Raw genomic sequence first — 26,489 nt, 5'->3', positions numbered from 1 at the left:
TCAATATTTATTTGTCTCCAGTGACAGTACTGTCCACTGTGATTACTGTAACCACATTATTTCAGTGCTACCTTCACCTTGTGATTATAATTACACACAGTGGATAATCACTGTCCAGTATTTGTAACTACTAATACAGTTTGGTTTACTGTACATGGACACACTAAACACTATCATCAACTAGCTAAGGTTGACAAGGTTGGGTGCACTAAGAAAGCTTTAGATATACACAGAGACTGTTTGATATGTTGCCACAGCAACTCCCATCAGCCACCGAGCAGAGAATCTTAATTGTGTGTAGTGTTGCTCGTAGCTAATACATTTATGGCTGTTAGATGTTCAACAACATTGATTTTTCTGTTTGAGTTTTAAGGTGCAGAATATTATAAATGTAGGTGCGAAGACAGTTCAGATGGAAGAAAAAGTAAAAATTCTCAGGGAAGCTGTGATTCATCCTGGAATGTGTGTTGAACTTGCACGTAGTGTAGGGAGACTTGTGTCCACACTGAATACCATCAATAAAAAAAGTAACTAAGTTTTGGAAAGTGCAAACAAATGTGGTTCAAATCCAAGAAGAAAGAACTACAAAAGTTACTTCAGATATGCAGAGCTGGAAGAAATTACAAAGAACTGGTTTCAGAAATTTTGTTCAAACATCCTGGTGAACGGTGTGATACGTGAAGACGCTGGAGATGGGCAGTATACTCATAATTGAGGACTTATCCACATCTGTGAGCAACAGCCTTGCCGCAGTGGATATACCAGTTCCCATCAGATCACCGAAGTTACGCACTGTCAGGTGTGTGTGGCACACGGATGGGTGACCGTCCGGATCGCCGTGCACTGTTGCCATTTTTCGGGGTGCACTCAGCTTCATGATACCACATGAGGAGCTACTCGACCGAATAGTAGCGGCTCCGGTCAAATAAAACCATTGTAACGACAGTGTACTGACCACACGCCCCTCCTGTTGGCATTCTCAGCTGAGGCTGACACGGCAGTCAGATGGTCCTGATGGGCCACTTGTGGCCTGAAGACAGAGTGCTATCCACATCTGATAGGTGGGTTTAGTGATTTAAGACGTGGTGTAATGTGATTACAAAGTTGTATGTGAAAAAGAAAACAATGTGAACAAAATACCTGTTGGTGGATGGATGAGTGGTAAGTTAAAAGAACTTAAACGCCATTATGAACAAAGGGCATAAGTATAGTCTTCAATATTCTTCTGAGTAAAACACCTGCATTTAAAGGCAGAAATTGCCACAGAGGAAACATAATAAAGTACACATTACGGTAAGGTTATACATCGGTGGTGATGGTGCTGATAAATTGAAGGCCTTTGTGATCAGGGAATCAGAGTTGTTTTAAAAATGTGCCAACATTGCTCACAAACTGCAACACTCAGGGGTGATGTCAGAAGCATTTGAAAACAATTGAATATTCTAGATGCAAAAATGGCAGTGGATTAAAAAATTCTGTTAGGTAATTGTAGCTCAGCACATCCTAAAAATTTAAATTTACAGAAGTACTATTATTTCTTTCCAATGACGATCATCAACCATGTTTTAAAAACACGCACAAGATCTAAGATGCAGAAGGAATTAACTTTGATGGAAGCTGGAAGGAACCCTGCCTCTTCTGAAGTGTATATTTTGGATGCTCTGCACCAAACAGGGTGGTCCATTGATAGTGACCAGGCCAAATATCTAACGAAATAAGCATCAAATGAAAAAACTACAAAAAACGAAACTTGTCTAGCTTGAAGGGGGAAACCAGATGGCACTATGCTTGGCTCGCTAGATGGCCCTGCCACAAGTCAAACGGATATCAACTGCGTTTTTAAAATAGGAACCCCCATTTTTTATTACATATTTGTGTAGTACGTAAAGAAACATGAATGTTTAAGTTGGACCACTTTTTTCGCTTTGTGATAGATGGCGCTGCAATAGTTACAAACATATAAGTACGTGGTATCACGTAACATTCTGCCAGTGCGGACAGTATTTGCTTCGTGATACATTACCCGTGTTAAAATGGACCGTTTACCAATGCGGGAAAGGTAGATATTGTGTTGATGTATGGTTATTGTGATCAAAATGCCCAATGGGCGTGTGCTATGTATGCTGCTCGGTATCCTGGATGACATCATCCAAGTGTCCGGACCGTTCGCCGGATAGTTACGTTATTTAAGGAAACAGGAAGTGTTCAGCCACATGTGAAATGTCAACCACGACCTGCAACAAATGATGATGCCCAAGTAGGCGTTTTAGCTGCTGTCGTGGCTAATCCGCACATCAGTAGCAGACTAATTGCGCGAGAATCGGGAATCTCTAAAACTTCGGTGTTGAGAATGCTACATTAACATCGATTGCACCTGTACCATATTTCTGTGCACCAGGAATTGCATGGTAATGACTTTGAACGTTGTGTACAGTTCTGCCACTGGGCACAAGAGAAATTATGGGACGATGACAGATTTTTTTGCACGCATTCTATTTAGCGACGAAGCGTCATTCGCCAACAGTGGTAACGTAAACCGGCATTATATGCACTATTGGGCAACGGAAAATCCACAATGGCTGCGACAAGTGGAACATCAGCGACTTTGGCGGGATAATGTATGGTGCGGCATTATGGGAGGAAGGATAATTGGCCCCCATTTTATTGATGGCAATCTGAATGGTGCATTTTATGCTGATTTCCTACGTAATGTTCTACCGATGTTACTACAAGATGTTTCACTGCATGACAGAATGGCGATGTACTTCCAACATGATGGATGTCTGGCACATAGCTCGCATGCGGTTGAAGCGGTATTGAATAGTATATTTCACGACAGGTGGATTGGTCGTCAAAGCACCATACCGTGGCCCGCACGTTCACTGGATCTGATGTCCCCGGATTTCTTTCTGTGGGAAAATTTGAAGGATACTTGCTATCATGATCCACCGACAACGCCCGACAACATGCGTCAGCGCATTGTCAATGCATATGCGAACATTACGGAAGGCAAACTACTCGCTGTTGAGAAGAAATTCAAAAGTTATTTTAATCCACATCTAGTGTATAATAATAATAATAATAATAATTAATAATAATAGTAATAATATCATCATCATCATCCAGTTTGTTGTCTGTTATAACATGTCATATATTGCAGGGTGTGTGTCTGCTACTTTCTGGAAAACTCTTGAGTGCTGTGGCATATAAAAGGTTTCGAACAAATTTCTGACAAAAGTGCTTGTAACTGAGTAATGTTTTTCCTCTTTAAATTGTAGAATACCATGTTTGATTCCCACTAAGCAGCTTTCTTCATAACTTTTATTTGAACTCCGTATTATCAAATTGAAATGTTTAGAAATATGTAATTCTACTTCTTTTAATAAAAGTATATTATTTTATTTTTACTCACTGATTGTGTAATGAAGCTTGGGCCAAAAATTCAAAAAGTTTTGCTGTTAAATGAAACAGTTTACAAACACACACACACACACACACACACACACACACACACACACACACACGCGTGCATGCATGGTGTCCTGCCTAAGAGTCATCAGGTGTTTGATACAGTTGCAACTTTGTCTTTGCTAAGAGAGAGAGAGTTGAATTTTATGTGGCCATTCAGTAGAGCTGTAGCAAATTAATTCAGTGTGATATTCATTTTATTTATACATATTAACAGGGACAGTAAAACACAAGTAATAACCAGTACTCCAGCAGCGAATGAGCAGTGCTGCTATGTGGAGGTAGCAGTCAACAAGGGCCAAGGGTGTGCTGTCTCCTCTAGAGTGCTGGTTATTTTTCATGTTTTCAGCATCCCTGCCAATAAGTATTGATAACATGAATATCACACTACCGTATTTACTCGAATCTAAGCTGCACCTAAAAAATGAGACTCGAAATCAAGGGAAAAAAAATTCCCTAATATAAGCCGCACCTGAAATTTGAGACTCAAAATTCAAGGGGAGAGAAAAGTTTTAGGCTGCACCTCCAAATCGAAACAAAGTTGGTCCATTGTAATATGAGACACAATTTAGGTAGAATGAATGACGATACAGCTACAGTAGTTTGCTTAGAGTCGTAAGCTTAGCAGTTAAGCTTTACCAGGTAGCCATTGCTATGCGTCAGGCGCTCCATCCGTATTTATACGGGTACCCTTCTTTTTTCATGTGCTTCGTCTGGTTTGAATTGATTGTTTATTTTTCTTTGATCTCATAAGCGCTGTTCTCTTTGTTAAAGGTGTTTACGTTACTCTAAGCTGAAAATGTATTACTGTGCTGTGTCATGCACTGTTTGTCGCATGACTGTTTACTGCCTGTTGCCGCTCGCGGCATGGCTTGCTTTTGTGCACGCTACCGCCACTCTTTTTTTTTTTTTTTTTTTTTTTTTTTTTTTTTTTTTTTTTTTTTTTAAAAAAAGAGGAATCGTCTCATTAGCGAAACAATGGCAAGAGACTGCTATTTGTTGTTACTTGCACTGCTGCTTTCTTTGATAATGATCAACAAGAACCAAATAATATACTGCATATGATAGAAGTTTTGAACAAGAGTTTAGCGAAAAGTTTTCTCCGTTTGAAAATCTTTGCAGACACCTCTTTAGTACATAACATTCTGCACAGAAATTAGTCATCTTAGATTTAAAAATCTAGTCAATAGCCGAGCTTCATTTCTGACTGTATCACTATTAGGCATAAGAATAATACGAATATAAACATGACATGATATCTATGTTCTTCTGTGTTTGCTGTTGTTTCACTCTGGTTTCGTAGTTTATTAGGCAGACAGGATTTAAATGAGATACCTGCAAACACGAAACAATACATGGCAAAATATTTATATTTGTATTATTCTTGTGGTGAAGAGAATACTGCATGTGATTCAGTTCATAAAAGTTCCTATTAGCAACCATCTCTTCTCACAGGTAGGAAATAATTCAGAACGTAGAGTTGGCCATATTGACAAACATTCCAAACAGTCTTGCCAGTCAGATTTTCGTAGTACATTGAAATGCTGTTACATTCGAAGATGAACAATATGGAATTTGTATTTACTTTGTTGGATAATGTATGAAAATGCATTGGTCGAAACTCGGGGCAGAGAAAAATACTGGTCTTCCACCTTTTTTTTAATTTATTTACTGATGCAGAGGTTTTGGCGCCAGTATTTATCTTTGTGCCTGCAAAGCATGCCTGAGTAGCACTACATATATTCGACGACAGAAGTTAGTTGTGGCGGCACCTACCAACATTTTTCAGAACTTCCGCTTACGTTGCACTCAATTCTGAGTCGCAGACGGTTTTTTGGATTACAAAAAAACAGAAAAAAGTGGGAATTAGAGTTGAGTAAATACGGTATACTAATTTGGGCCCACACTATCGAACAGGCATGTAAAATTCACTTTAAAAATAATTTTGTTTATAATGTGAAACAAATCGACACTTTCGCTTGATGCTACCCATTGCATGAAAGACATGATGAGCAGTATTTGTTAGAGCTGACACCTGCTACATGTGGCAAAAACAGATATTGGAGATAACTGCTGAAACAATAGAGGAGTGCCAGACTACTCTTAAGAGGGACACCTGGTATCATGTATATATCCTTTTTGGTATTATGTTTACAAATGAGGACAGTCTCTAAGATACAAAATGGTGTTTTATTTTATATTTATTTATTTATTTTGAATTTATCAAGTTTTAATTTGTTATGAGTACTTGCATTATCATGGGTTTAGTAGTGCAGTTTGAAGGTCAGTGTAGAATTCAAATAAATTACTTCTAGCAAGAATTGAACATAACTACCTCAGGATTAGAATACTAGAATGCCTCGCACTCACTTACAGGCACTTCAGTTAGACAATAGCTCGTAGTGTTACACACTTTATATGTTACAGCACTGTAGGGAGTTGATGTCAAAATTCTAGAAAGATCAAAGAAAATAGTTTTCTTGTTAGGCAGTTGATGCAGAATGTCTCAGTAGAGGCCACATCACAATTTGCAGTGCTGTTAGATTATTCTTACTGCTGACAGGCTAAACTTTGTCCCACAGATGGCACTGACATTGTGGGGCGAGCAGGCCGAAGAGTTCTCTGAGACACCTGGTGCTGTGCTGGCAGTTAAGGGTGTCAAACAGTCAGACTTTGGTGGTGGGCGATCGGCATCAGTTCTGATGTCGAGCACCCTGCAAGTCAACCCAGACATACCAGAGGCACACAGGCTGCGTGGCTGGTATGACAGTGTCGGCCACAGCCAGGAACACGTAAACATTTCAGCCAAACAGCTGGGAGCGGCAGGCTGTGAGTAACTACTTGCTCCCTTTAACAGAAAGAATGCCATTCTTGAGTTATTTGTTGGTATTTGATTGAGAGAGAGAGAGAGAGAGAGAGAGTGTGTGTGTAAAACTGCCCTCTGAAGAACTTTAGAGACAGAATTGTGATAGGTTGATCTCATTGATGATTGAGAAATTAAGTCTTGACTGCAGAAACGTTTATTTTGTGGCAACCAGTTTCGATCAGTTTTTGACCATCCTCAGACAGTCATCGTATGACAGTCTGAAGATGGTCAAAAACTGAACAAAACCGGTTACCATAAAATGAATGTGTGTTTGCAGTCAAGACTGTTTTGTGCCTTTTTAAAGTATTTTTTGCCAAACTGCTGTTCTCTGTGAGAAATGTTTTAAATTACTAATAATTGAGAATGACTTATTGCAAGTAGGCTAATTAAGGACATTCTTTACAGAAGGGGGGGGGGAGACTTTTAAAAAAAATGATCATATCTATCCTTTGCAGCAGTGTTATTGATGAAAACTTATCGTTTGCTGTTGCAATAAAAATTTATAAGTGTATGAAATTGTCAGCGTCCATAGTAGGTAATTGGATGTGAAATGCAATAAGACAGAAACAACAATTAGCACCGTAGGGGACCTTATCCAACCAGTCTTGTTAGGTTGTGAAGCTGACAAGATTCCAATAGACAATCAGCTTAGAGGTTGGTATTAAGATTCTAGTATCATTGTGCCTTCCAGTTCTCGGTGAGCTCTGCAGCAGGATATTTGTGGAACATATAGTTTATTGTACCTTACAGTGTATGATAAAAGCAGCCGAAAGGGGCGAGGGGCGCGGGGGGTTATAGGAGTGACACTGTGAAGCTCCATGCTTTACGTGAATTTCAGACAATGGAAACTCTTTAAGTTGTAATATCAACAAATTAGGAAAAGGATCAATTGCTACTCAGCATACAGGTAATAGGCTGAGTTGCAAGCAGGCACAATGAAAAGATTGGTACACATTAAACTAGCAGCTGAAGTCTTCTTCAGAAACGAAAACACACACACTCAAGCAAGTGCACATCACTCGCACACATCCACCATCTCTGGCAGTTTGGAGCTTGCCCCCTCTCCACCCCACCCTCGCCCCTTCCCTCTCTACCCCACACCCATCCTCCACTCAGGCTTTTGAGCACATCAAAAGCAGCGCTAACAGTATGTCGGGCAGATACAAACTTATGGTGGACAATACCATTAGCATAAAAAATGTGAACATTGCCTTCACTTTGAATCTGCTCATGTAAGCCTTCTTGCTGTGTGGTGACTGCAACTTGTGCCACTTGCAACTCCATTAGTCATTCCAAACCCAAGAATCATCTCCCATTATAACTCCGCCAAAAAAAAGTAGCATCATTTCTAAACAGTTAAAGAAGTTCTTCACAAATGAACACTCAGTTTGTTGTTTTTCATCTGTCAAAATGTTCGGTACCAGTGCGTACAATTTCTTCCTTTGCAATTGTTGGTTACAGTCTTTTGGATAGTGGCTTTGGGTACACCCAGCCTGAGGTATCAGATGAACACTCATTTTATGTCCCGTGTTCAAAAGTTCACATACAAGAAACACCGCTTTCACATTTCGACGCTGGAGGGCATTCGGAGTGAGTTTGTCGGCGTAATGCTGGTCTTCCGATAACATTTTGTCCCACCGAACACTTGTCATTTTGACAGACATTAATTAGCAAATGGCTGTTCAGTCGTTGCGTTTTGCTAGCAGGTTTTCCAAGTTTAAAGCAAAATTTGATTGTTACCATTTTTAAAAGTTGCAGATGGAACCGGACCACTAAGAGTTTAATGTACAAACACATACTAATTGTCTGGCATTTCACAGGAAACTGGGGTTGGTCACGATGGGAAGCTAAGGACCCCCATCAGCTAGCCTGGGTAGTCAGAAATAAACAGTGGCACAATGTTGTGCCTAACCTTGTAGCTGGGATAAGCAATGACTGGTGTATGTTGCACGAACATACACAGTGTGTGTATTGGTGACAGTGATGAGTTCTCTCTCTCTCTCTCTCTCTCTCTCTCTCTCTCTCTCTCGCTCTCTCTGCCCAGAACGCGTGAGGCAGCATCGTTTTTACTTGCACACTGCCATAACAAAATTGAAGACAAAAGCCTTGTAAATGCATTGTAATTTTTTTCATTACTGAATGTGTGTTTTCAGCCTTTGTTAGTCACTTCCCCCATTGTTTACTAGTGTTCTAACTTAACAGCTGGAGGTCTGACACCTTGGGCAACTCTGCTGGAGATCCGGGATAAGCAGATGGGCAGCGGAGAGAAAGCAGACTACTGCCAGACAAAGGCCACCATAACAACAATTCGCAGTGAGAACTGTATGTACATGTCCTGTGCTGGTGAGAACTGCAACAAGAAGGTGAGTTATGCATTACTGTGCTGATTAACTCATTTTGACTTGTAGTAATTTGTGAAGCTGCCTCAAAGAGTTATTTGGTGTAACTATTAATACTTCATCAAATGTTTGTAATGATAACACTGGAAAATCTATGGTTGATGCAAAGAAATGCTAAATTTGTCAAGTACAGCTGCTCACCTCAGAAAATTCTTATATTCCATTTCGTTGTGACCCCTCTTTATGTATTGTTTATAGTGGATAACATTAACTTACCTCTCACTGTATGATTTAACTGATGTATTTATTGACACATTTAACTCGTTCACAGATCACTTTGCCATTACAATGGATGTTGCATGTTGCTAAATTGTGAGTCCTGTGATTGTGCAACTGTGTGCTGCAAGTGACTTTAGAATGGTACAAATATTTATATAGTCTTTGGATAAATGTTCCACCAATTTATTGGCACAACAGATATGTATGTAACCTGAACTTCTTATAATTTACTTTGTTGTCATTGTCAGGAATTATCTGTTGACTGTGTGGACTTCATTTAGTTGGCTGAATTTTGTTAAGATGGTGTCACAAAGATACAGAATTTCCATATGTGTGCTCAAGAATATAGCAATGTCCCTCTGGCCTTTTTGCATGGAGCATCTGTACTCCGTTAAGGGTATAGCTGCTGTCCTGGTTGCAGGTTCCAATCTCAGTGGATTCTTTGATGACAGAATGCCAGTAGACTTGTTGAAATTGTGATATATAATGTGACATTTGTACTCTGTGCAGTATTCTGAAATTGCACGTGTAGGCTGAGCAGTGTAATCACAACCGCAATCTTAAGGAATTTTATAAATTCCAGGAACACTTGAAACAAAGACTTGACGTTCAGTGGACACAGCATCTCCATAATTTTCTTTGGTGGTCAGAAAATGGTTTGAATAATGTCTCTACCTCTTTTCTTTCTTTCTCTTCTTCTTCTTCTTCTTCTTCTTCTTCTTCTCCTTCTTCTTCATATTTTTTGCCCCTCTTTTTTTTTAGCAGCCGAAAGAAATAGAGTAGGTTGATCATCTTGGGAATAACTGTGTGTTCATTTCTAGAGGTACCTAATTTAATATAACACATATGTGCGTGTGTGCGAGTGTATACCTGTCCTTTTTTCCCCCTAAGGTAAGTCTTTCCGCTCCCGGGATTGGAATGACTCCTTACCCTCTCCTTAAAAACCCACTTCCTTTCGTCTTCCCCTCTCCTTCCCTCTTTCCTGATGAGGCAACAGTTTGTTGCGAAAGCTTGAATTTTGTGTGTATGTTTGTGTTTGTTTGTGTGTCTATCGACCTGCCAGCGCTTTTGTTCGGTAAGTCACCTCATCTTTGTTTTTATATATAATATATATAATTTTCCCACGTGGAATGTTTCCTTCCATTATATTGATATCACTAATTTAATATAATATTGACTATAACATTGAATGACAAATTTGAAGTGAAAGTGTGTAAATTGCATGATTTTGAGATAGTTATGTTTGTTTCAGTATAAAATGATACAAAATCATCATCTTCATAGATATTTAGCTCTAGTTTTTTAAAAAAGTAATCTACATTTTTGTTTAAATAACTTGCTAACGAAATACACTTTCATGTTCCAAGACTCAGCATATCAAATTTTAAGTGAATAATTACTTCAATGATGTTATGTGTTATGCATTGATAAATTTCAGTGCCATTCTGGAAATACAAAGGTAAAATATTATGTAAAAATGAAGATAATATTACATGAATGAAAATACTTTGTAAGAGAACTATATAAAGCACAGAAGAAAATATATAAATTAACTGGTCGCAAATGTATGTAAAGGATTACGAATGTTAAATGTCCATATGTACAGTATATACAATTACATATTTTGTTCAGAGACAAATTCAGAAGATGGCCATTTTCGCTTGGCTTGACATTTACACACACACTCAGGAACATCCCTTATGACAGTCCAGCAGTACTCTGCTAAAATTGGAGGGCTTTACTTTCTGGCATACCTCTTCTTAAATGTGGCAATATCTTGATGAAATTGCTCCCTATGTTCTCACTTACTGCACCACAATCTTTGGGGAAGAAGTCAGGATGACTATGTAAGAAATGCATTTTCAATGACATGTTGCAACCAAGTTTTTCGTAAGCTGACAAAATGTTACTTACAGTTTCCTTGTAATTTATTGCTTGTTTGTTCCCTAAAAACTGTCAACAGATTGTCTTAAAACATTCCTATGCATGCCTCTCATCACCTTGTATGTTTCAATCAAAAGTATGGTCTCCGAAAAACTCTCGAATCTGTAGACCTACAAAGATGCCTCCCTTAAATAAGGGAATTTTTGCCTTAAGTACTTACACGCATCACCATCGTTTTTTATTCACTTAACAAAGTTTTTCATGAGACCCAACTTGATCTGCAAGAGAGGGAGCAGAATCTTTTTAGGGTCTACTAGAGGTTCACTCTTATTGTTATTTATACCTGGTTGAAGAGATTTTATGGTGGGCCATTAATGTTTACTGTAATGAGATGCACGAACTCGGCTATCCTATTCACAGAGAAAGCAGCAATATTTAGTATACCCTAACTGCATATCTAATAGCAGTGCAACCACTTTCAAGTCACCACAAATCTTCCGTTGAGAGTTATTACACTTGATGGCTTCTAGTAAAATTTTCATGTTTTGGTATGACTCTTTCATATGTACACTATGCCCAACTGGAACAGAAGGAAGCTCATTACCAATATGTAAAAGCACTGCTTTTAAGCTCAACTTTTACGAATCAATAAAGTGTCTCCATTCATCAGGGTTGTAATTAATTCTGAGAGCCTTCACTAGACCATTTATGTCTACACATGCCACAAGACTATCTTGCATGTTAAAAATAGGAATGAAGTGTTGCTATCTTCTATTGTAGAGTGAAACATTTACATTGCTTTCCAGAAAATTGCGCTGCTGCAATTTTGATGCTAAAATTTCAGCCTTTGCGTTAGAGAGCTCCAAATCTCTAATGAGATCACTTAACTCATTTTGAGGACAATTTTTGTGGATCATCAGTTGATGACATATTTGGAAGAAACTCTGGATCTTGCGATGTGCATGGTTCAGGAGGTTCAAAATCCCCATCAGAAGTAATCTTGTACTCTGTCAGTGGTTCAGGTATTGGCAATCCTTCCCCATGTAGAACTGGACGTATGGTAGATGGAATGTTAGCATGGGTCACTGTCCACTTCTTCTTCTTCTTCTTCTTCTTCTTCTTCATCTTCATCTTCTTCTTAAATATTCCGTTCTTGATAGGAGGAACCATACAAAAGTAGCAGTCACTGACATGGTTCGTCAGCTCACGGCAGATCACGGGCACTGCAAAGGGCATTGAACGTCCTTCCCCCATGCATCCAATTCCTGAGGTTTCTGACACAAGTGTTGCAGAACACATGCGGAGCCCAGGGTTTATCCTGTTCACTTATTTTGCAACCAAAATAACAACTCTAAGCTATATTAATCAATGGAGTTATTTGCTGTTTTGTCAAGGAAATGTCACTTCTCCACACACCTAGCAATTGTCAGCACTGTTAACACAAACCCGTGGCATTTTTTGTTTACTTAAATAGCAGTCAAGTTGAACAACTGGTAGTTAATCTTGAAACAAACATGCAAAAATTATTACATACATTAATAAAGTCAATGAAGTTGAAGAGGAGGGAGACAAAAAGATCACTAAAATTGGTATCAAAATATTCATATCCAAAATATTGCACACAAGTAAGACCAGGGACAATAATGTAACCCATTGTTACTAGTTATGACGTTGACAAACCATTATAATCTTTGATTTTAAACTTGACATAAAAATCCATATGTAATTATCTCATTGTAATAAAACAGTGTAAAATTAAAACTAGAGCTACTTTTGAATTGTCTTTGTGATATTTATGATCAGCAGGTTAGAATTGGTAGGCATTGGCTATTTTCATTTGATTTACATTTGCCATTGTTGCACAGTGTAACCATTCTTTCCGAACAATGGGAAATCCAGGATTACTAATTTTAATGATTGAGAACTACCACAACTGTATTGATACATACTTATAGTGTTACAACCGGTTTAATTCATTAGATCATAATAGAAACAATCCTGTTGGAGGAACATCCTCAACTGAGCATTATACCAGAGGTTGAAAATACCGCTACAGTTATTAAGTTCTTCTATTATCACACGACCGGTTTCGGGATCTTATACGCCCATCTTCAGGTGTCATAACTCGGTGCTGTGAGCCCCGAGCACTGCGGTGGAAATGTGCGAGGTGTGGTGTGCTACCTAGGAGCGCAGAGCTCGGGGTCACAGCACCAAGTTACAACACCTGAAGATGGGCATATAAGAGACGAAACTGGTCGTGTGATAATAAAAGAACTTTACAACTGTAACGGTATTTTCAACCTCTGAGATCCTAATGTTACCAATTAGTGCCAACATCTCGATTTAAGAGGTCTAGTTGACTTCTGTAACACTAGAGACTAAATCTGTAAATGATGATAATGTGAACATTCTGCTGACTGCCTGGCACGAGCTTGGTGGGCAATAAGTGGAGCACAGCATTCTGTGTACAGTAGGCTAGACCTGTTCACCTGTCAGCTCAGACAGGTTCACACCACAGCAGTGAATGGCAGTGCGGCTGCCAGTGACTGGAGGTGGGGGGAAGAAGTGGCACTGGAAGTGAGTGAGGAATTGGAGCAAGGTAGCTTCAGAAGAGAAAAGGTCCTCAGGAAAGTGCCTACCTCTGTTGTAGCTAATCTCATGATCTACAGAGCTTATCACTTCACATTGACTTATGAAAGTATTTTGTGGCAAATCTATTAATGAAGCACAGGATGTGGGGCAGCTAAGTACGAAATATGGTACATCTGAAGAATGGTACATCTTCATGATGAGAACCATTTAGGATGAAAATCAAATTGGCAAAATTGTATTTTGTGGCCATTTTATTCAAATGTTAAGCAGTAAAACACAAGATGTCAACAGATATTACTTCCTTGCTTTTCTCTAAACCATCAGTGGTCTGTTACCACTTTCTGAGGGCTGCTACTTTTAAGAGGAGCTTTTAAGTTGATGTTTTAGCAGTGAGATTCTGTGGGGGAAGGGTTCTGTTCTCGTCATCGGGAAAAAAATAGTTGCATACACAAATATGTAGAGCCAGGCATAGAAATAATCAGAGTTAAAGAGTTGTAAAGTACTGGAAATTTATGTTGAAAAAAATCCTATGAAAGAGAGAGTTAATTTTGTTGTGAATCTTGTCATCCAACTGCCTGACAGGCTAAAGTCTCAGAAGTTCTAACTGTTGCTCAGTTTTAGCATTGTCAGCATTAAGTGAACAGACAGTTGACTTTCCAACCCCTGGAAATGAGTCTCAAATTTGTGGAGGAGGTCAGGAATGTATTATGTACTGTTTCTAATACTGCTCTGCCCCTATTGTTAAGGAAGGCAGCTTGGGGAAATGAATAGTGTTCCCATTTCGTAGCTGTTACTCCACAAAGCATTTTTCATCTTTAATCCCTGAATTCAGTCATACATCTTTGAAATTAACATGTTCTTATCTTGCATTACTAAATTCCGAATATTCACAATGTGTGTAATGTCACAGAGGAAGGCCACATCTCCTGTAAACCATTCATTTTTCAGTTCTACAGCAGGTAAACCAGTTATGTCCATAAAAATATTTGTTTCACTCTAAGATGAAAATAGATAGGTTAAAGTTAGATATAGTGGGAATTAGTGAAGTTCGGTGGCAGCAGGAACAAGACTTTTGGTCAGGTGAATACAGGGTTATAAATACAAAATCCAATAGGGGTAATGCAGGAATCGGTTTAATAATGAATAAAAAAATAGGAGTGTGGGTAAGCTACTACAAACAGCATAGTGAACGCATTATTGTGGCCAAGAGAGACACGAAGCCCACACCTACTACAGTAGTACAAGTTTATATGCCAACTATCTCTGCAGATGACGAAGTAATTGAAGAAATGTATGATGAAATAATAGAAATTATACAGATAGTAAAGGGAGACGAAAATTTAATAGTCATGGGTGACTGGAATTCGGTAGTAGGAAAAGGGAGAGAAGGAAACGTAGTAGGTGAATATGGATTGGGGCTAAGAAATGAAAGAGAAAGCCGCCTGATAGAATTTTGCACAGAGTATAACTTAATCATAGTTAACACTTGGTTCAAGAATCATAAAAGAAGGTTGTATACATGGAAGAAGCCTGGAGATACTGACAGGTTTCAGACAGATTACATAATGGTAAGACAGAGATTTAGGAACCAGGTTTTAAATTGTAAGACATTTCCAGGGGCAGATGTGGACTCTTGGTTATGAACTGTAGATTAAAACTGAAGAAACTGCAAAAAGTTGGGAATTTAAGGAGATGGGACCTGGATAAACTGAAAGAACCAGAGGTTGTACAGAGTTACAGGGAGAGCATAAGGGAACAATTGACACGAATGGGGGAAAGAAATACAGTAGAAGAAGAACGGGTAGCTTTGAGAGATGAAGTAGTGAAGGCAGCAGAGGACCTAGTAGGTAAAAAGACGAGGGCTAGTAGAAATCCTTGGGTAACAGAAGAAATACTGAATTTAATTGATGAAAGGAGAAAATATAAAAATGCAGTAAATGAAGCAGGCAAAAAGGAATACAAACGTCTCAAAAACAAGATAGACAGGAAGTGCAAAATGGCTAAGCAGGGATGGCTAGAGGACAAATGTAAGGATGTAGAGGCTTATCACACTAGGGGTAAGATAGATACTGCCTACAGGAAAATAAAGAGACGTTTGGAGAACAGAGAACGACTTGTATGAATATCAAGAGCTCAGATGGAAACCCAGTTCTAAGCAAAGAAGGGAAAGCAGAAAGGTGGAGGGAGTATATAGAGGGCCTATACAAGGGCAATGTACTTGAGGATAATATTATGGAAATGGAAGAGGATGTAGATGAAGATCAAATGGGAGATACGATACTGCGTGAAGAGTTTGACAGAGCACTGAAAGACCTGAGTCGAAACAAGGCCCCGGGAGTAGACAACATTCCATTAGAACTACTGACGGCCTTGGGAGAGCCAGTCCTGACAAAACTCTACCATCTGGTGAGCGAGGTGTTGGAGACAGGCGAAATACCCTCGGACTTCAAGAAGAATATAATTCCAATCCTAAAGACAGCAGGTGTTGACAGATGTGAAAGTTACCGAACTATCAGTTTCATAAGTCACAGTTGCAAAATGCTAACGCGAATTCTTTACAGACGAATGGAAAAACTAGTAGAAGCCGACCTCGGGGAAGATCGGTTTGGATTCTGTAGAAATATTGGAACACGTGAGGCAATACTGACCCGACGACTTATCTTAGAAGCTAGATTAAGGAAAGGCAAACCTATGTTTCTAGCATTTGTAGACTTAAAGAAAGCTTTTGACAATGTTAACTGGAATACTCTCTTTCAAATTCTGAAGGTGGCAGGGGTAAAATACAGGGAGCAAAAGGCTATTTACAATTTGTACAGAAACCAGATGGCAGTTATAAGAGCTGAGGGGCATGAAAGGGAAGCAGTGGTTAGGAAGGGAGTGAGACAGGGTTGTAGTCTATCCCCAATGTTATTCATTCTGTATATTGAGCAAGCAGTGAAGGAAACAAAAGAAAAATTCGGAGTAGGTATTAAAACCCATGGAGAAGAAATAAAAACTTTGAGGTTCGCCGATGACATTGTAATTCTGTCAGAGACAGCAAAGGACTTGGAAGAGCAATTGAACGGAATGGACAGTGTCATGAAAGGAGGGTATTAGATGAACATCAACAAAAGCAAAACGAGGATAATGGAATGTAGTTGAATTAAGTTGGGTGATGCTGAGGGAATTAGATTGGAAATGTGACACTTAAAGTAGTAAAGTAGTTTTGCTATTTGGGGAGCAAAATAACTGATGATGGTCAAAATCGAGAGGATATCAAATGGAGACTGGCAATGGCCAGGAAAGCGTTTCTGAAGAAGAGAAATTTGTTAACATCGAGTATAGATGTAAGTGTGAGGAAGTTGTTTCTGAAAGTATTTGTATGGAGTGTAGCCATGTATGGAAGTGAAACATGGACGATAACTAGTTTAGACAAGAAGAGAATAGAAGCTTTCGAAATGTGGTGCTACAGAAGAATGCTGAAGATTAGATGGGTAGATCACATAACTAATGAGGAGGTATTGAATAGGATTCGGGACGAGTTTGTGGCACAACTTGACTAGAAGAAATCAGTTGGTAGGACATGTTTTGAGGCATCAAGGGATCACAAATTTAGCATTGGAGGGCGGTGTGGAGGGTAAAAATCATAGAGGGAGACCAAGAGATGAATACACTAAGCAGATTCAGAAGGATGTAGGTTGCAGTAGGTACTGGGAGATGAAGAAGCTTGCACAGGATAGAGTAGCAGGGAGAGCTGCATCAAACCAGTCTTAGGACTGAAGACCACAAGAACAACAAATTCTCCCAAGGACTTTCTTTTGATTCGGTCAGGATATTTCATATGATATGGCACATCACCATAACTGTTTTCCAGATCTTCCAAAAAGGCTTTGGAACTGGCATTGCTTGAGAGCATGACTGCAGAGGAAATTTGCTGTACAATTCACTGCACTCATCAGTTCCTATGTCCACTCTCTTGGCACATGAATTATCTTGGTGACGAATGCAGTGTATTGCAAAAATATCGTGTGGAATGGGTAAAGAGTTTAACATCACTTGTAAAAGTGTCCCTGAAACTGATGTTTCAGCCAATGGTAGCCACTGTGCCATCTATAGTCACAGAAGCGGGAATCTTCAAGCAAATTTATATTGTCAACACTCTCTTGAACACATAAGAATATCTGCTTCTGTTATCTTTCATCATACATTACCTCTTCTATGACAGAAAGATTACTACCTAATATGAGAGTGTAAGTTACCAACTGAGCAGTCAGAAACATCTGTGCTCTCGGAATCATCTGTGCTCTCATCCAGTGCCAATGGAAATGCAATAATTTGTTTGCAAGAAATATTACCTTATCAGAAATGCTATTGACAGACTACTTCTTGAATTCTGCATCAAATGAGTGAATTAGAGAGGCTAACTGCCTGAAACTTTAAAAATGTCTAGGGAGCTATATTCAAAGTTGCAGGCACTAAACATGTAATTGTAAACTTCTTTCAGTGAAACTGCGCAGTACTTTAGCAATCTGAAATGCAGGTGCATTTGCTGAGATTCATCCTGATAACAGTACATTTTTATGGTGGAAATATTGAGGAAAATTATTCAGATGTTTCTTTCTGTGCTCTGTCATAAGTACCTACTTTCGTCACATTGCTTAACAGTGCTTCAATTTTTGCATTTGTGCTTATTGCTCTTCATCTTCATAGTGTATATGATCTTTCATGTGGAAGATATAATCTCATCATAAACTGAATTTTTGTGTGTGTGTGTTCAGTGATTTTGAAGCGCACTAGGCATTTCAAGAGACCCGCATCATAAACATATAGGCGTCCTTCACTGACCATCTGTAAATTGATCTCGATGTGTCCGATCCTTCACATTGAAGTTTGCAAGCTGGCCATTACATTATCTTCAATTGATCAAAGAAGATCTATTCTTCACTGTGCTGTAGGAAGATGGGCTGATGTCAGAGGCTACACAGAATCTAACAGTGATCACACCTCTGAAGAGGTGCCTCTCCCTCGCTGCCTCTCCCTCGCTGCCTCTCCCTCGCTGCCTCTCCCTCGCTGCCTCTCCCTCGCTGCCTCTCCCTCGCTGCCTCTCCCTCGCTGCCTCTCCCTCGCTGCCTCTCCCTCGCTGCCTCTCCCTCGCTGCCTCTCCCTCGCTGCCTCTCCCTCGCTGCCTCTCCCTCGCTGCCTCTCCCTCGCTGCCTCTCCCTCGCTGCCTCTCCCTCGCTGCCTCTCCCTCGCTGCCTCTCCCTCGCTGCCTCTCCCTCGCTGCCTCTCCCTCGCTGCCTCTCCCTCGCTGCCTCTCCCTCGCTGCCTCTCCCTCGCTGCCTCTCCCTCGCTGCCTCTCCCTCGCTGCCTCTCCCTCGCACCTTGAGCACTCACTTCTCAAGTGGTGAGCGAGTGTGAGCATTCCTGTCCACATAGCTGCTCCTTGAACAGGGTCCACAGCTCGTGGTCTTATGATCGCGTTCTCGCTTCCCGAGCGTGGGGTCCTGGGTTCGATTCTCGGCGGGGTCATGGATTTTCACCTGCCTCGAGGTGAGTGGATGTTTGTGTTGTCTTCATCATCATTCATGAAAGTGGCGGGATTGGGCCGAGCAAAGGTTGGGAATTTGTATGGGTGCTGATAACCGTGCCGTAGATTGCCCCACAATCCTATCATCATCATCTTGAACAGCCCAGCACTACACTATTTAGTGTACACAGCAAACCATGTTGCGTGACGCTGAAGAAGCTTCTATTTCGTATTCTGTGGTTTAGACTGTTCAGTGGCAAACTTGGGATCCATGTTGTCATTTGTTCTTAGTGACATTTTCTGAAGTGATAAAAAGTTAATGTAATGACCCTGTTTTGCTTTTTTACAAAGATTATTTTAAACTATATGCACAGTTACTGTCTCAGCATGAATTAAAGTAGCTTTTAGTGGTCATAGTCTCATCCCCCTCCTCTCCTCAGAAAGCGATAGTCTAAAATGGTACACTTCACATGTTATTGTAGCTACTCACCAGTCAAAAATGAAGGTTCCATTATTTTATTGCAAGTTTTTTAGAGTTTTACAGTTGGATGTAAAATCAGGTGGCAGTTTTCACTTAACACAGTTGGAAAGTATTAGGTGAGCACTGTGGCATGAAATTAACTGAAGTGACACTTGAGTGCTAGTTGAGATGACAAATAAAGTCTATGAAAAATAATGCAGTAGGTAAATGGTTAAAAAAGACAGAAAAGCAATAAGGGACAAATTGTAAGGCATGTAAAATTACAGATAATCCAGTGCGGCTGGCTGTAACATACATTTGTGTGTTGCAACAAAACTGTAAATTATTACTTAAACAATCATTTCAAGGTGGTAGCTCACAATGCTCTGTGTTAACTGCAAACAATGAATCTGTTGAAAGCACTGCTTGTAGTTTTGGTAATGTTCATAACTACCTCTATAAATGGTTACAGTTCTAGTAAAAGCCTATTCTTTCCACAGGTTATTGACATGAATAATGGAATGTACAGGTGTGAGAAATGCAACAGAGACTACCCTGGCTTTAAGTACAGATTCCTCATGTCGGTAAGTGATTTTCTCATATCTATTTAGTTTTAGGTAGGTATACTTGTGATCAGAGATTAAGGTTAATTTGCTGTCTTCTTTGGGCACCCAGTTTCAAAAGTTGTATTTGCGGAATTATATGGTGTTAATACATGGACAGAATGTTCAGAAATAGGTGACTGCAGTAGGTTATATACACTGATCTGACAGAACTTCATGACCACCGACCTACTACCGATATAAACCTGTCACCTGATGAGGAATGGCTGCTTGCCACACACACTCAGGGTGCATGTATTATCAGTGAGCGTGCTGTCCATGTGTAGAATGGGCAATGCACGTGATTTCTCGGATTTGACTGAGGGTAGATTGTGATGGCCTGGCACAAGAATTTCGGAAACTGTACGGCTTGTTGGGTGTTCGAGGAGTTTTGTGGTGAGAGTCACAAACACATCGCAAAGCCAAGGTGAAACCATGTCCAGACATAAGGTGGTTGGGCGGTCACTGCTTATTACAGATGTTGGATGTAATGGGCTCAGCAGACGGGTCAAAAAGGAAATGCGGTGAACTGCAGGGGAACTAACATCAGGCTTTAATGTTGGGCACAGTACAAGTGTGTATGAACACTCAGTGCACGAACACTCACGACGATGGGTTTCTGCAGCTGACGACCCATGCATGTGCAAATGTTAATACCACGACATCAGGAGATGTGGCTGAAATGGGCACAGGACCACTGGCGCTGGGCACTGAACAGTGGCAGAGCATTGCACGGGATGTTGAATCCCGATAATTTTGTCGTCATGCCAACAGGAAGGCACAACTCTGTCATCTTCCAGGATACAGCTTCTTGACACGTCTGCGGGATGGAGACAAGATGGTGGGGGCTCCATTATGCTCTGGGGAACATTCACGTTGGCATCCATGGGTTCAGTGGAGCTCGTGCAAGGCACCATGATGACCAAGGAGTATTGTACACTGGTTGCAGACCATATACACCCTTACATGACAATCATGTTTTCCAACAGCGTGCTCTTTTTCAACAAGAGAATGCATTATGTTAAAAGGCCAGGAGTGTGGTAGTGGTTCGAGGAACGCAGTGACGAGTTCATTGATTTGCTGCCCCCCCCCTCCCCTCCCAATTTGCCAATCAAGCACATCTGGGATGTGATTGAATTTGGCGTCAGAGCTCATTACTGCCTCCCCTCTCCCCGGTCTCACCCTCTGGAATTTGCACTTCATTTCTTCCGTGCCACGACGCTCCACTGCTGTTATCTGTGCCAAAGGTAGACATACTAGCTGTGAAGTGGGTGCTCATAATATTCTGGCTGGTAAGTGTAAGTGCTAGTGCCCTGTGGATAATGGCTTGCTGAATCCAGATATACTTCAACATGAGAACTGTAGTATAGGAATAGTTGTAGAACTTGCAAGAATAGCAGTGCACATTGGTTGACAAGAAATTAATAGTTATAAGAAATAATTAATTTTGTGCAGAACATTCTTCTTTCAGTGTTGCCTTTTTTGTTCCACTTGGGTGGATGTATTAAAGATTGGAAATTATTTCTAGGTTTGTATTGGTGACTGGAGTGGACAGCAGTGGGTGACCTGCTTCCAGGACACAGCTGAGGCTTTGCTGGATATGAAGGCAGAGCAGTTTGGTGAAATATTCTCTGACAAGGCCCAAGTGCAGGCTATTGTCAACAACGCAACTTTCAAGTCATTTGTATTCAAACTGCGTGTCAAGTTTGAAACATTCAATGTAAGTTATGTGTCATTGCAGTTTCATTGAATTTTTTTTAACTTTTATCACGTAGTGAACACTGTGATCAAGGATTTAGCTATAGACTAAACTCCACCATTGACATAAATTGAGTTTGCTGATGCCATACAATGCTTTGGATTGCGTCATTTGATATACATTAAGTTCCTTATTATCTGACTGTGTATCATCTGTGCATGGTTCGGTTATTTTCAAAAAAAGAAAGCATGGCACTTGAAGTATTCTGTCATAATTAGAACAAATATTTTCATTTAGATTACAAATTTCTGTTCGTGAAGTAGTAGTTTATGAAAACAGTTGTTAGTAGTTAAACTGGTGTCTTTGAAGTAAGATATTAGCAGCTAAGTGAGACTGTTTAAGTGAAAGAAGTATGTTCTATAGAGAAAGTGAACAAAGGTGAGGTGATGTAAAATATGTCTGAAGTGAAGGAAATTTAACGTGCAATACAATATTTATACAGTTATGTGCGGTAATGGATTTAATCAGTTCTTAAAAAATCATAGATGTGTAATAGCAAGTAAAAACTCGTCAAAAAATTGAAATTTGTATCTGGGTACAAGAAAATTGAGCTTTTTTTTTCTGACATCTTGCTTTCACAAATTATACATTCAAAACGTGTTTTTGAGAGATCATCCTTTGTGCTCACCCAGAATAAAGAAAAATTTGATGAACACGTTGAATTAAACCAAAACATCACAGCAGCTAAGTGGTTAAACCATTAGGATAAATGTAGACATGTGCTTAATGACAAATTTTGTCACCATCACTGTTGTTTAAAGCTTTTCAAAAGAGCCACGCTCCATATGCTCACCACTGTTAAAAGTGTTATTTTAGGATTGATGAGAGAATAGACTTGAAAAAAATGAGTTTACTTCCCCAGTTGATGTTACAAGCTTATTAGAAGTCGGCTCAGTGAATTTCTGTACATAAGCGTTAAACTTTTTTTCTCAGTTAGATATTGCATAACAGAGGTGCTGTAGAACTTTATCACACTGCTGTAACAACTATTCTTGAACAAAATGCAAAATTTTTGTAAATCACTCTCTTCAAATTCAATTTCTTTCCTCTTGGTACACACAGCTCTGTGTTAAATAATTTTAGTTCATTTTGTAGGCTACACATTCCTGAAACCTCATCTCAAAACTCTTGTCAAAATTGTAAATGTTTTGGTGATAACCACAAAACCAGTATTAGGAGGAAACTGTGAAACATGTTTTGCTTCAAAAAAAGTTAGGTTTTTGATGCCAAGTTGCACACCTACAAGAGTAAGGTGGCCTCCAAACGTCTGTGCGACCTCAAACTTTTCACATTCACAAATCATTTGAAAAATGTCACATTTCATCTGCCGAAGGTACAGTCTGTTTAGATTGCCTCCAGGCAAAAATTTGGAAAGTGACTGTAACCTGTAGACAAGTCAACAGTGTTGGCTCATTTTACGATTGAGTATATAATGAATTTTACTATTGATGGCAGTAACATAGGAATTATTTATTTGCTGCCACAGTTTTAATACTGCTATGTAAGCTGTTATAAATGACTTGATGATGATCTGAAGATTGAAGCCAGTTGTGGATAAAAAAAGCTGTCAACTGCTTTTGACAAATAAAACATTTTTCCCTTCAGTTTCTTATGATTTATGGGGCATCATCTTCACAAAATACATGGTGTCTTGCCAGAGGTGATAAGTGACAGAAATATTGGAAAATTAGCAGTCTGGTGTAATGGGTTGCACAAATCAAATCACAAATTATCCCTGATTTTCTCTTGTATTTGTGACGGGAAATTTTTTGTTGCAGGATGAGACAAGACTGAAGGTTGTAGTGATGAATCTGAGGCCTGTGGATGTGAGAGAATACTGTATGAAGATGATATCAGAGATCAAGACTGCAAATGGAATGTCCTAGTGAATTACGTGGACAGTTGGAAAAACTGGGATAATGGAAAGTGTGTACTGAGTGTTACATTACGTTGGTAGCTTGAACGGAACTGGCATGCATTGAGTAATCTTCACTAAGCTTTGTGTAAACCTGTAATGTAATTTTAAATCAGAAATAAGAGACATTTCAAAATGTAATTTCATATTTCTGTAGCATGTTTATTTCTCTTCTTACTGATCTCTCGTGACAGAGTGCCTTTATTTCATGGAAGTATGCACTGTTTTCCTGAAATTTATTTACTGTGTCTCACTGTATAGTGCCTGGAGCACATTTTTATGTATTTTTTTCATGGTTCTCTATATGTCTATAGTGTTTCATTCTGTCTACAATAAATTTTTTTTGTGTAAAACTGTAAGCTGTATAATTTACAATGCGCGCGCGCACACACACACACACACACACACACACACACACACACACACACACACACACACACAAAGTAATTAAATGACACATTTCCAGAAATTTATTCGTGTGTGTATAATAATAGTGTGATCAAGAAATGTTGACAAATGAATAGACAGCAAGTAATTTGAAACTTTCAAGATGACCATTGTTGACCCAAGATGTCTGAATAAGTAACACTTTACTGCAGACAAGTGGAAATTTTAATTTCAAAATTGAGTGTAGCTCTGAGTGAATATTGCTGCCAAAATCTTTCCTCACAACTCTCTATAGCTACAACACAGCCAGTTCTTACTTGCAGGGCTGCCTTTCCATGAATTGCTAAATGATTTTAAAAAATCACTGGCATGAATAGTAATACAATAGCCAAAAGCCCCTGTGTCTTAGGTTAATAAACTACCTTCTTATTGAGCAAAATAAAATCCAACTTTAAACAAGAATTCTGCACAGTTTGTTAAAATTTATATTCTGTTGTAAAAATGATCAATACGTTTAAAGGAAGTTCCTGTCGGATTTTAACTATTTTCATAAGAAGCCAGTCTGATACCTTTCTGTGTCCAGTGCAGCCCAATTCAAACTGATAATACGGATCCGTTGAGAGGCTAAAACTGGGAAACAAACCAAGCAAGTCCAGAGATATTCAAAATTTTGTTGCAAGGGGAAAGAACTGGACAGCCGTGAGAGAGCAGAGCAGACTGAATATTTATGAAATCTCTCTGTCCATCAAACTGGAGCAAGGAAAAACAAAAACATGGTGACCTGCATAGACCTTGTAAAAATGTATTCTTGCCCAATATAGCAACCAATGACATTTAAGTGGCCCTTTCAATGTATTCATTCACTGACAATGTTCTTACAACAGGAGAATGCTCTTGTATATTAAACCTGAATGTGTTGCGATAAAGGGCAAATGAAATGAAGTAGTCTCTTTTTCACTCGCACCTCGTATGAGAACACTGAAAAGCTCTGTACAGGGTAACCCAGGAGGAATGATCAATAGTCAGCATTCTGACGAACAATTATTCGAAGTGAAAATGTCTAGTAAACATGGTCTCCAAAATGAATATCTTAAGATCTGTAACACTTCATCAGTAGAAGAGATGTTACACTGTAGCGAAGATGGAAAAAGTGGCCATAACTCCTAAAATACACTCTTTTAGAACCAACATTTACTAGATTGTCATATCCGTGACTACTGACCATTCCTCATGGGGCTCCCTGTATATTTTGTGATTTCACCTGTGATCAAAGTAAAAACTCCACCACCTTCCTCTTCATTCATTATGCGACTCTGTCACATTAGTGGCCTGAAGAAGATGAAAATAACATTCCCTGTGCATGGCCGTGGAAACATCTGAAGATTTCAAGGAAATGATTGATGCTTCCAGATGTAAGCTGTCTACTTCTATTGTTGTCTGTGTTAATCAAGGAATGGAAAATAATGTTTGATTCAAAGTGTGCTGCATAATGTCCTTTCAAAACTCAGCCTATTAAGATATCATCTGAATCCAACCACTGCTGTATGTTCAAATATCAAATTATTTGCCATGAAGGAATAGATTGTAAGGACACTATGACAATGTCAACCAATAGATGGGCTGTTTGAACTGCCCATACCTGATTATGACGATATATTTCCCGTCAGAATTCCTTACTTTTCTAGTGCACAGTAGATTTGCATTCATGTTCACTGTAATTGAACTCAAGTTGGGTTATTCATTACAGATTCATTGAATTTTCAGACAAAAATATAAAGCTTTGCAAAGCCTGATTAAGTTTTTCCGTCTGGCATTCTACAGATGTCAGATCCCTTAATTGGGCAGGTAGGTTAGAAAATTTAAAAAGGGAAATGGCTAGGTTAAAGTTACATACAGTGGGAATTAGTGAAGTTCGGTGGCAGCAGGAACAAGACTTTTGGTCAGGCGAATACAGGGTTATAAGTGCAAAATCAAATAGGGATAATGCAGGAATAGGTTTAATAATGAATAAAGAAATAGGAGTGCAGGTAAGCTACTACAAACAACATAGTGAACGCATTATTGTGGCCAAGATAGACACGAAGCCCACGCCTACTACAGTCGTACAAGTTTATATGATGCCAACTAGCTCTGCAGATGACAAGAAACTGAATAAATGTATGATGAAATAAAAGAAATTATTCAGATAGTGAAGGGAGACGAAAATTTAATAGTCATAGGTGACTGGAATTCGGTAGTACGAAAAGGGAGAGAAGGAAACGTAGTAGGTGAATATGGATTGGGGCTAAGAAATGAAAGAGGAAGCCGCCTGGTAGAATTTTGCACAGAGTATAACTTAATCAAAGCTAACACTTGGTTCAAGAACCATAAAAGAAGGTTGTATACATGGAAGAAGCCTGGAGATACTGGAAGGTGTCAGATAGATTATATAA

At 39.3% G+C, this 26,489-nt stretch overlaps 1 protein-coding gene across 1 annotated transcript in view; it reads left to right on the top strand.

Annotated features, from left to right (window-relative positions):
* Positions 1-23,811, top strand: part of LOC124716894 (replication protein A 70 kDa DNA-binding subunit) — a 72,931-nt gene extending 49,120 nt beyond the window's left edge. The window contains exons 9-13 of the mRNA XM_047243450.1: positions 6,051-6,297; positions 8,537-8,697; positions 19,895-19,978; positions 21,525-21,716; positions 23,534-23,811. Coding sequence (XP_047099406.1) covers positions 6,051-6,297; positions 8,537-8,697; positions 19,895-19,978; positions 21,525-21,716; positions 23,534-23,641 — 792 coding nt within the window. The 3' untranslated portion in view covers positions 23,642-23,811. The remainder of the gene's footprint in view (positions 1-6,050; positions 6,298-8,536; positions 8,698-19,894; positions 19,979-21,524; positions 21,717-23,533) is intronic.
* Positions 23,812-26,489: the final 2,678 nt, after the last annotated feature.

Source organism: Schistocerca piceifrons, chromosome 9, assembly GCF_021461385.2.
Source record: "Schistocerca piceifrons isolate TAMUIC-IGC-003096 chromosome 9, iqSchPice1.1, whole genome shotgun sequence".
Taxonomy (NCBI): Eukaryota; Metazoa; Arthropoda; class Insecta; order Orthoptera; family Acrididae; genus Schistocerca; species Schistocerca piceifrons.
Note: the sequence above shows the minus strand (reverse complement) of the source record. Positions and strands in the feature narration are given on the sequence as shown.